Genomic DNA, 11,949 nt, shown 5'->3' on the forward strand with positions numbered 1-11,949 from the left:
TAACGGCCCTGAAATTACAGCTTGCTAACTGTGAGGAGCTGCGGTGGCTCAAGTGGTTAAGACGCTGAACTGCATGCTGTGGAAGGTCGGAAGTTCAGCAGTTCGAGACCCGAGTTGCCGCATGACGGAGTGAGCTCCCGTCTCTAGTTCCAGCTCCTGCCAACCTAGCAGTTCGAAAGCAAGAAATCGCAAGTAGATAAATAGGGACCACTTCGGTGGGAAGGTCACAGCGTTCCGCGCGCCTTGGTGTTTAGTCACGCCGGCCACATGACCATGGAAACGTCTTCGGACAGCGCTGGCTCTTCGGCTTGGAAACGGAGATGAGCACCGCAACCCTAGAGTCGGACTCGACTGGCCTTCGAGCAAGGGAAACCTTTACCTTTACCCTTAACTGTGAGGCTCTGAAAACACCCTCTGAAATCAGAAGGCCAAAAGCCTGAGACCTGGCAACTGTAGGAAGGAAGTCCCCTCGGAAGCAGAAATGAGATAGACTCTCTGCACTGATGTCATTTTTCTGGCCATGCAAACCATTCCAACCAGGCAGGCAGTCGCCCCCAACAGCAGAGTAGATTGGAAGGGAACCAGTGTGGATTGAAAACAGGAGTAATATGGCTACAGAGATTGGCGATATGGACTGTTTAAAAAAAAGGTAAAGGGTTTCCCGCGCTCGAAAGCCAGTCAAATCCGACTCTAGTGTTGTGGTGCTCATCTCCGTTTCCAAGCCGAAGAGCCAGCGCTGTCCGAAGAAGTTTCCGTGGTCATGTGGCCAGCATGACTAGACGCTGAGGCGCACGGAACGCTGTGACCTTCCCACCGAAGTGGTCCCTATTTATCTACTTGCAGTTTCTTGCTTTCAAACGGCTAGGTTGGCAGGAGCTGGAACCAGAGACGTGAGCTCACTCCATCATGCGGCACTCGGGTCTCGGACTGCTGAACTACCAACCTTCCGGCCTGCAGTTCAGCATCTTAACCACTTAAGCCACCGCAGCTCCTTTATGGACTGTTTAGTTTTTATCTATTTTTATCTATATCTATCTATACACACACACATACACACACACACACAATCACTCCGCTTTTCCTCCTGAAAAAGCAAGAGCTCAAGGTGCCTAAAAACATTCTAATATATGAGGATAATTCTGAGTAATTAATTAAGATGATAAATGCAACCAGACCCAGGACAGACATCTGCGGAACATGATGTCTCTTCCTTCCAGTTTGATACGAATCTAGTAGTTTACACCCTTAGTTTTATAATTCTACACCCCACTGTGATCGATTTCACACAAGAGCTGCGCCGCGGTCGTGCCTCCCTTTGCCCTGCTTCTATTGGTCAATTTCCCACTCAAAGCCGCATGGCCACATTTTGACCCTTGGTTTCGCCCGATTTTCCCCACGGTTTTGTGATCCTCAAAAAACAGGATCATGAAACCACGGGGGAAATCGGATAAAGCCGCAGGTCAAAATGCGGCTGCATGGCTTCGAGTGGGAAACTGACCAATAAAAGCAGGGCAAAGGGAGGCGTGACCATGGCACAGCTCTTGTGTGAAATCGGTCTGTGTGTACTCTCCTTTTCAGGGCACCTTCTGATTCATATTCTTCCAGGCTAATTACTAAATACCATGTGGAACTGTATCAGATGTCCCCTTGAAGTAAACAAAGATTAAATACCACTAAGCGCTCTTTTCTTCAAACACTTCTAAGTACCTTTTTCTATGTTACTATGTATGGATTTCACTAGATAAATACTTACGGCATAAATCAGGGGCTCTCCAGTTCCCAGGGTGCCCACCGGCATGAGCACATTGCCGGGAGTATTCGGCAAAAGTGTCGCAGAGACAGGAGAACATTGCATTCTGGTCACAGGAACACAAGTCCTGCCCACAATATTCGATGTATTCATTCACCTCCACCACATCATTGCAATCAGAGAAGGCAGGGCCTGTCAGTATTTCCTGGCAAACATTCTAGATGAACGGGGAAAAACGAAAAAGACATTTATTAAGCCAGCCTATTCTGCACTATCAAGAAAGCATATTGTAATGCTGATAAATGCCTTTTGGATGGTAATGTCATCAGCAGTCATGTCATGTGACAAAGGAACATAGTACGTCGTGTCGCTGCCCAAAGGTCCTAACCATCTAATATCCCTCTGTGGCTAGGGTTGCCAAACTCCAGGTGGGGGATGGAGATCTCCCACTACCCTGTTTCCCCGAAAATAAGACCTACCCCAAAAATAAGCCCTAGCAGGATTTCTATGCATTTGTGGTATAGGCCCTAGTTTGTCTTCTTGAGAAATAATAACTATAAGACAGTGTCTTATTTTCGGGGAAACACGGTATTACAAGTGACCTCCAGGCAACAGAGATCAGTCGCCCTGGAGAAAATGGCGGCTTTGGAAGGTGGATTCTATGGCAGTAGACCCCATTGAAGTCCCTCCCCTCCCACAAACCCCGCCCTCCCCAGGCTCCACCCCTAAAATCTCCAGGTATTTCCCAACCCTGAGCTGGCAACACTATCTTGCAACTCTTTCTTAAGATTCTATTTTCAGGGCTCTTTTTGTAGCAGGAACTCATTTGCATATTAGGCCACACCCCCTAATGTAGCCAATCCCCCAAGAGCTTACAGAGCTCTTCTTACAAGAGCTACTGAAAGCTCTGGGAGGATTGGCTACATTAGGGGTGTGTCACCTAATCTGCAAAGGAGTATCTGCTACAAAAAGAGCCCTGCATACTCAGAGATTTTTGTGTGTGTGTGATGGTATTTGCCAGCATTCAGTACCAGTGCCTTTTCTCATGGCTCTCCCAAATTGGGGGTGGGGATTGTTGGAAATTCTCTCTCTCTCTCTGTCTCTCTCTCTCTTTCTCTCAAAAAAAGCTCTAAGTATATCAGGGCTCTTTTTGTAGAAAAAGCCCAGCAGGAACTCATTAGCATAACAGGCCACACCCAAAAGCATAAACTCATTAGCATATTCGGCCAAACCCTAACAGCACAGCTCATTAGCATATTAGGCCACACCCCATGTTGCCAGAAGTGTGGTCATCCAGCCACACCCACCTTTTGCTTCTTATTCTGTTTACTTTGTTTATTGTCAAAACCCAGGGCTTTTTTTGTAGCAGGAACGTCTTTGCATGTTAGGCCACACACCCCTAATGTAGCCAATCCTAATGAGTTTCTGCTGTTGGGTGTGGCCTATTATGCTAATTAGTTCCTGCTGGGCGTGGCCAACTCGGCGGGCAGCTGGAACTCCGTTCCTGTCCATTCCTGCCCCCAAATAGCCCTGAATACTGTTGGAAATGAGATTAATGCAAAGAGTTTAAACATACTTACAGAAACATTAGCACAGCTTATCAGAGATGATGATGTAGGATCTTCACAGTCTTCTGTTGGCCCATTCATCTTTTGCATATTTCCAAACTGCAGTGGAGTTATCTTGGCATCTGTAATACATAAAACCATATGGCATGATTGACTAATGGAGAAATACCTGTTACGGACATTCCCTTTCAGGCGTTCTCATAGAAGGGAGCTGGTGCCCTTGGAATGTCTGCAAAGCTGCTTCACTGCTCTCAGTAAGGTGTTGCAATTAAGTAGTCAAGTCAAGTCAAGTCATTTATTGTGTTTAGCCATTGGCCGTTACAAAATACAAAATGCAGCAGAGCATTCATAAAACATTAAACCTTTAAAATACAATCTTAGTGACCAGGTTAAAATTAACGACTAGTCCATGATAAAAGAAGAATAAAACAGGTTTGATCACCATCAAGTAGCCTGCCCCTTAGATCTAATCTTAGATGCTGCTAAAGCAAAACAGGGGAACTCTATGGGATAGATAAGCATCATTATCTGACAGCAGGAACACAATCTTCTCGGTTTCTGGGAGTGCCCTTGCATACCTAATAGAATTCCTGCTAAAAATTTCTCTCTTGGAGTGCTGTAAAGCGGACAATAGAGCATGTAGTGAGGAAGGTCCTCCACCTCTGGCAAACCACATAGGCAGAGACATTGCTCTTTTGGAGTATGCGAATAACGGCCAGCCAAAAGGGCTGTTTTCATAGTTTGGAATTGCAAAGCTGTAAAGGACACTCTTCTGTTATAGTTAGAGATATTAACTAGGTAGCTCGACCTGCGGTGGTCAAATTTGCAATATTTATACCAGGGAAGCACTTTAGATTTCAGAATTAGAGAACGATTGATCATTGCAATTAAGTAGGAATGCAGTAAATGTCTTGTTGAAATGCAGGTACTTCCTTGTCGGCAGTCCCTATCAACCATCTGGGCTATAGAAAATTAAAACAGGATGAAGAAATGTCAGGAATGGAGGGGGTGTCCTAGATGCATACCCTGGCAAAATAGACCATAAAGTATAAGGCGACTCAAAATCGTCTCATCTCAGAAACGATATTATTGTTTGTCGTTTATTTGAACTATATTATCAGCCTGGAGACTGAAATTCATCTCACATTTGTATGTTTAATCGGTGAAAGAAAAACTGATGAATAACATGCTTGAAGCAAAACCAGCATTTTAACGCTAATGCTTCAAACGTGCTACTTCTTTTATTTCAAAAAGGAGGGAAAGCAAAAACAAAACAAAACTGGGCAAGATTGTAGCTCCACAGCGCACTGAATGGTTGTGTGTAAACCCAAATGTAATAAACAGATATTTTTGCTACTTACTGTTTGAATAGAATTCGTTGTAAGTTTTAATGCCATTGAAATCCCCACAAAGCCCACAGGTCTGGTTGGCGTATTTTTCGTTCAGTTCCAGCTGAAATTATATTGGAGAAAGTTGATATAAGTTAATAGACAGGCTGTGCACAAGATCTAAATTGAAAGTGATTGAAAGCAGCTGCACTGGATGTACCAAAATAGACTCCATCAACATTGTTATAAATATTTCAACAAGCGAATTCAAATTTAGTGGACAGAAAACCAAGATTTCATTTGTGATTCAGAAGCTCTGTACTATTCATTAAATTGTAAATTTCATTGCAGTATCTGTAACAGCTGTCTTTCTTCCCATTACACAGTCTCTTTATTTGGAGCCCCATCCCCCAAAAATCTACAGGTCAAGTTATTGCCTATCAAAGTAGAATTTTATTAAGAAAGGAAAATTGAGGTAACAGTTATAACCAGCAAAGGGATTTGGAAATCATTTTTTTTTTACTTTAAAAAATTGAGATTAGATGTCAAATGGGAACCCACCTTGGCAGCTGTCTTTAAGACCAATTTCTCACTAGCAGCTGCTCCGCCCTCGCGTTTCCCTTTGCCCCAATCACATTAGTCAATTTCTCATTACTTGCTGCGCGGCTGCATTTTGCCCCGCAGCTTCGCCCAATTCCCCCCACGTCTACTCGATCCTGTTTCTTGAGGATCGATTAGATGCGGGGAAAATCGGGTGAAGCTATGGGGCAAAAGGTGGCCGTGCAGCAACTAGTGAGAAATTGACTAATGTGATCGGGGCAAAGGGAAACGTAAGGGCAGAGCAGCGGCTAGTGAGAAATCGGTCTAAGTATGCAGTGACTACAAAGATTTCTTGGAAAAGTGAGAACTGGTTGGGAACAGAGCAACAAAATGGGTATGCACATACATCCAGTAAGTGGCAGAAGGAGAGCACCTTAACGTGACCTTAATTTTGCAAATTGACCTGAGTTAAGGTCTGCATGGTTGACCCAGAGCCCTTCCTTTCACTTACCTTCATACCCAAATGGAGGCTTTTAAATTAGACAATGTTATTTAGGTAGTTTCTGTACTGTGCATGTCCTGGGTGAATATGTATACAATATGTGAGTCTATGAAGAATATGTTGCAAACATTTTACTCTGGCAAGCATTAGAACACTTTATCTCAAAGGTTTGTAGAGCATTGTGTCTGAATGATACCAGTCCTACCTCTAGCACTTATACTTACCATTAGGCTGTCGTCTTTATTCCACATGAGCTGTAGACTCTGTTTTACAAACACCATCACATAGTTTCCAATTGTCTCAATATTGAATCCAGATTCACTGTAAGGCAGCTGAACCCTGATGAAAAAAGCACCAGAAATACTGAGGTACATCCACACACAAAAAGGGAAGGGCAGAGAGTGCAAAACATCTGTGCTTCTGAGTCCAGGATAGTCAGGTGCTCTCTTTGCATGATTCTTTCACACCGATTTCACACAAGAGCTGTGCTGCAGTCGTGCCTCCCTTTGCCCCGCTTCTATCGGTCAATTCCCCACTCGAAGCCACGTGGCCGCATTTTGACCCGCGGATTTGCCCGATTTTCCCCGCGGTTTTGTGATCCTGTTTTTTGAGGATCACGAAACCACGGGGGAAATTGGGCGAAGCCGCGGGTCAAAATGTGGCCATGTGGCTTCAAGTGGGAAATTGACCAATAGAAGTGGGGCAAAGGGAGGCGTGACCAGTGTTCCCTCTAAGCTGAGTTAGTGTGAGCCAGCTCAAAGTTTTTTAGCCTCTGGCTCACCCATTTGTGTCTTAGCTCAGGAAGGATGGCTCCAGAGCAAACTAACTTATGTAGTAGCCAAATCGCTGGCTCACAACTTTAATGCCAATAGCTCACAAAGTAGAATTTTGGGTCACAATACTCCACAGCTTAGAGGGAACATTGGGTGTGACCGTGGCGCAGCTCTTGTGAGAAATCGGTCTCAGGCTATTTCAGTCAGCAGATCAATTAGTCAAATGTCTGGCTCCTATGTGGACGATGAAAGCAGCACAGCAGGACATGGGGGACTCGACTCCCAGATTAATAGGTACCCTAGCCAAAGAGGATTAATGACAAGAATTAACCAAAATAACCAAAATGATAAATTAAGAAAAACAAACTTTAAAAACCTGCGTGTTGAGCACTAAAAACACTGCAAAGGAGTGGAGTGCTGAGAATAGTTGAATGTCGGTTAAAAAATGGAGAGGGATTTCGTTAACGGATGAATACTGAATTGTAGGATCTTACGTTCCATCTTTACAATAACAATGCAAAATATCCATGTCTTTCTAAAGGAGGTCCTACTCTTTTATTTCAGGACCCTCTGTTCTTGTAAATGTATTACAATTTCAGATACAAGAAGTCAAATTGGGGGGGGGGAGGAATTGGTCTTCTCAGTCCTCTGAAAGCTTGTAGGAATCTGAAGGAAGAGATTGGGGGGAGGGATTTCCAAATTGTTCCCTCTTCCCTTGAATTCTGCTGGGTACCCATCTAGTTGCTATATCTGATAGTAAAATCCATCTGTGAACGAGGGACATAGCAAACCTGGGCTACCCATAGTTAAGGTAAGGGCCCCCTTCTTACTCAGAGGATGCCCCAGATTCTCAGAAACATTTGTTGTTGTTGTTCAGTGTCACAGTCGAGTCCGACTCTTTGCGACCCCATGGACCACATCACACCAGGCCCTCCTGTGCTGACGTCCTCCAGAGTTTGCTCAATTTCATGTTAGTTGCATTGATACCACTGTCTAATCATCTCATCCTTTGCCCTCCCCTTCTTCTTTGACCTTCTATCTTTCCCAGTATCAGGGTCTTCTCCAGTGAGTGCTCCCTTCTCCAAACTATTTGAGCTTCAGCTTCAGTATCTGGCCTTCCAGGGAACAGTCAGGGTTGATTTCTTTTAGGATTGACTGATTTGATTTCCTTGCAGTCCAGGGGACTCCACTGGAGAAGAAAATGGCAACCCACTCCAGTATCTTTGCCAAGGAAACCCCATGGACTCAGAAACATAGGACTGTGTATTCTAGCCAAAATAGAAATATTTTTTTTAAATGGCCCCATATGCTCCAGAAAGGATGGAGTATTGAGAGCAGCAGAGTGTCACTCAAAGGGGAATGAAGGAGAGGGAAAGAAAAAACACTCTATTCAAGCTACTGAGCGCTCTGAGATTCCTGGTGGGGAAGATTTGGAGGGGATGGCATTTCCAACCCTCCCCCCTTTATAATTTCTCGTGGGTCTTCAGTTTGCACCTATAGATTATGGTATGTCTTCTATTATTTGCTTTGTAGTGGGCCTTACACCATGACACTATTGGTAGAAAAAAAGGGCAAAGAAGATAATCTAAGGTTCCAATCACACGGGCAGGAAACTGCGGGGGGGAAGCGTGGCTGTTTGCCCCGGGGCAAACTAACGCGCGGTTAAGCAATCAGACCTCCTGTGGAGGTCCTGTGGAGGTACCGTGGAGGTTCCGTGGGTAGGTAGAGGTGCCGATCACAGGACATGCCTGCGCGCAACGAAGAAGCGTGCGGTGCGGCAAACTGGTTTCCGTTTTTTGTGTACACGACAAATGCGCATGCTCCGTTGGGTGCATGTGCGCATCCACGGAGACTTGGGGGGGAAACCCTTTCTCGCAAGGGGACATGGGCGGGCGCCGGATGCCACCGGAAATGCGATCAGACGCCCGCCCTTGCCCCGCGGTTTCCGGAAACTAGTACCTCCGAGGTACTAGTTTTTTGCCGCGTGTTTTCGGCGGGAAGCCTCGGTTGTGTCACGGAAGCGCTACGCTTCCCAGATGTGCCGGTGAGATCGCACCCGGAAAATCCGCCTGTCTTCTGTCTCTCTTGCGTGGCTAATGTTCCGTGTGACCGCAGCCTTAGAAACACAAGATTGTTTTACATGTTACATACCCTTATTAAGGTTTTAGAAGAGGTAATTCTGCACATTTGGAGCTGGTTCCAGATAGGAAGGTGACACACACAGGGATATGGGAAAAGATGAGAAAGCATTTGCCAAAGTTATACTTCTACCTTCTACTAACTTACAGCAGAAACCTGACCCATGCAGGCTTTGCAAGTGTTTATCATGAGCCTAAGAGGAATGGTCATATGGATCTACCCATAGATAAAGGTGTTGAGGTCCAACTACCTATTAATGAATCTGAGGAAACAACTCTGGTGTGCAGGTTTCTACCTTTCATTATTGACGGAAACACCATCCATTTCCATTTCAATGTTCATCCCAACAACTTGCAAGGTGACCGTTTTGATCTCACGGGTAGCATTTTCCCCACTTGTCCGCCTGATCTGGATGCTGAAGTCCTCAAAGGGAGCATTGCAGTGTGAGGCAAAGATATAGTTGCAGACTCCGGGGAAATGATAGATGTCACCATCAAACGTCTTGTAGTAGAAGTTGCCCCATGTGCTACATACACGTCCGTTGTGAGCTGGATTGAAGGCTGTGGATTCACAAGAGGTTGTAAAGGAATATTGTATATTTCCTGTGTCAGTGAAGATCGTTAGCTACATTTTTATCCATGTTTTGATCTCTTAAGGTCATTCCATGCATTTGGTTATATGGAAGTAACTTTTAACATACTAAAATGGGCTTCTTTTTTTCTTGCCTGATTTTGCTCTGGGCAGGCATGAGCCTCTGTGTGCACTTAGGAGCAAAATCGCACTGATATTGCCACATAACTTTTAACATACTAAAATGGGCTTCGTGTTTTTTTTCTTGCCTGGTTTTGCTCTGGCCAGGCATGAGTCTCTGTGTGCAGTTAGGAGCAAAATCGCACTGATATTGCCACTTACCCATCTCTAATCCAAACTAAGGCCGAGTTCAGACTGGCAGTTTGCCCCGATATAGGCATGTTTCAGAAATGTTCCACAACCTGATTAAATGGGCCGTTCACACAGGCACATCTGTCCAGCATTCCCCACCCGTACTCAACCCGTCTTGCAACGCTTCGCTCCCGAGTTTAAAAGATACCTGGTGAAAGTGGTAGCAAACCCTGGAAAGCACGATTATCCTGCATCAATCCCGCACCAACATAGTGTGAACGCCAAAAGCCATGTTTTCCTTATGCACTTATGTACATATGTGCATAAGCGTTTATCTCCAGATTGCCAAAAAGAAAGCCGCGTCCTACAACCATGCCTCCGGGCCAACAGTGTGAACGCTCCCTTGCGTCTCCTCCCGGTGTGCTCCCACATCAGTCGCTGCAATGGGAACGGGAAAACCCGAAAAAGTTTGTTCCGGCTCTTTTTTGCCACAACTCACTCCCGCTTCAAACTGCCAGTCTGAACTCGGCCTAAGTGTGTGGAGGAATCAGGAGAAAGGCCTATGGTCCACCAAATTATTGTGCAGAATGGTAAGGGTAACTTCTCCTTTGCACAGCCTGAACCAGATTAGGTCTGGCAGGAATGTCAGTCAACCTCCTTTCCATACTGAGTTTGGGGCATAAGGTAAGAGGATGGGTAAGGTACCACATGATGGTGTATGATGTCCCCTCCCTCCGTTTGGTACAAATGGGAGATATTTATTTACTATATGAATTTATTTATTATTTTGATTTATATCCCGCCCTTCCCACGAGCAGGCTGGGGGCGGCTCACAACGATAAATTCAATGCGATCTTAAAGCGGACAGTGCAGTATATTTCAGTTTTCAATATCTGCAGCCAGGAATGAGCGGGGCCAAAGCTGACATAGGCTATATTGGCAGCAACATCAGCCTGTCCCTTACTCTGAGAATATGAAATAGTTGGGCGAAAGGCTGGCTGAACAGCAAAAATGCAAAAAGGGGGGGGGAGAACAGTACATCCCCATCCCTCATCCCTCTAGTCAGGGGTCATTTCGTAGAAAAAGAGGTGCAGGAGCTCATCAGCGTAACTTATTAGCATAACTCGTTTGCATGTGCCACACCCCCTGACATCACCAGAAGTGTGTCAGAAGGCAACACCCACCGCTCAGGCTCCACTGGACTGTTTTAGATTGCTAGCTATTGGGGGTGGGGGGGAACGACGACATGCAGATCTGCCCTCATAGAGGAGGGAGAGCTTGTCCCTGAATAAAACTTGGTCTTAAGGTGCCATTGGACTGTTTTGGACCGGGGGGCCGGGGGGAGCTCTGCAATTTACCTGACTGCTTCTTGCTCTGACTGAGGGCTGCTGGGAGCAAGGGGTGGGGCTTGTTGCATGTGCCCGCCCCCTGGGCTCTTTACTGCCAGAACGCCACTCCTGTGCGCTCTTGCAGGAAATGACCCCTGCCTCTAGTCAAGTAGCTGCAGCAACTCCAGAATGGGGTTGTCAGCTCTAGCTTGGGAAATCCCTGGAGGTTTGGGAGCGACACTTGGGGAAGGGAGCACAGCAGGGATGTGATGCCATAGAGTTCTTCCTCCCCCAAAATTGTCATGTCCGCCAGGGGAACAGATCTCTGTAGTCTGAACTGGAGATCAATTGTGATTTTAGGAAAACTCCAGGCCTCACCTAAGGTGAGCAACCCTTACTCCAGGGTGCTCATGAACAACAAACTGGCGAGGAGCAGGCATTCATCTCACTACCCTGTAGCCCTTCTCTCATTAGCAGCAACTCTGTGGGCCAGTTTTCTGCTGTGACCTCTCTCCATGGTAGCCATTGGAAGAAGCATCATCCTCATGGTTTAGTATTCTGGTATTCAGTATGACAAGGGGTCATTTCCTGCAGGAGTGCACAGGAGCGGAGCTCCGGCAGTAAAGAGCCCAGGGGGTGGGCACATGCAACAAGCCCCACCCCCTGCTCCCAGGCTTGGGAAATCCCTGGAGGTTTGGGAGCGACACTTGGGGAAGGGAGCACAGCAGGGATGTGATGCCATAGAGTTCTTCCTCCCCCAAAGTTGTCATGTCCGCCAGGGGAACAGATCTCTGTAGTCTGAACTGGAGAACGATTGTGATTTTTGGAAAACTCCAGGCCTCACCTAAGGTTAGCAACCCTTACTCCAGGGTACTCATGAACAACAAACTGGTGAGGAGCAGGCTTTCCTCTCACTACCCTGTAGCTCTTCTCACATTAGCAGCAACTCTGTGGGCCAGTTTTCTGCTGTGACCTCTCTCCATGGTAGTCATTGGAAGAAGCATCATCATCATGGATTAGTATTCTGGTATTCAGTATGACCAGGGGTCATTTCCTGCAGGAGTGCACAGGAGTGGAGCTCCGGCAGTAAAGAGCCCAGGGGGTGGGCACATGCAACAAGCCCCACCCCCTGCTCCCAG

The 11,949-nt window shown here is 46.1% G+C and overlaps 1 protein-coding gene across 1 annotated transcript in view; it reads right to left on the minus strand.

Annotated features, from left to right (window-relative positions):
• LOC107118486 (mucin-5AC-like) overlaps positions 1-11,949 on the minus strand; it is a gene marked incomplete at its 3' end in the record, with an annotated part of 31,638 nt that overhangs the window by 16,270 nt on the left and 3,419 nt on the right. Inside the window, exons 3-7 of the mRNA XM_015420839.1 lie at positions 8,896-9,160; positions 5,913-6,027; positions 4,680-4,770; positions 3,331-3,440; positions 1,754-1,967 (exon numbers count right to left, since the gene is read on the minus strand). Coding sequence (XP_015276325.1) covers positions 1,754-1,967; positions 3,331-3,440; positions 4,680-4,770; positions 5,913-6,027; positions 8,896-9,160 — 795 coding nt within the window. The remainder of the gene's footprint in view (positions 1-1,753; positions 1,968-3,330; positions 3,441-4,679; positions 4,771-5,912; positions 6,028-8,895; positions 9,161-11,949) is intronic.

The sequence above is a fragment of the Gekko japonicus genome, unplaced genomic scaffold, assembly GCF_001447785.1.
Source record: "Gekko japonicus isolate JY-2015 unplaced genomic scaffold, Gekko_japonicus_V1.1 scaffold2153, whole genome shotgun sequence".
Lineage (NCBI taxonomy): Eukaryota > Metazoa > Chordata > Lepidosauria > Squamata > Gekkonidae > Gekko > Gekko japonicus.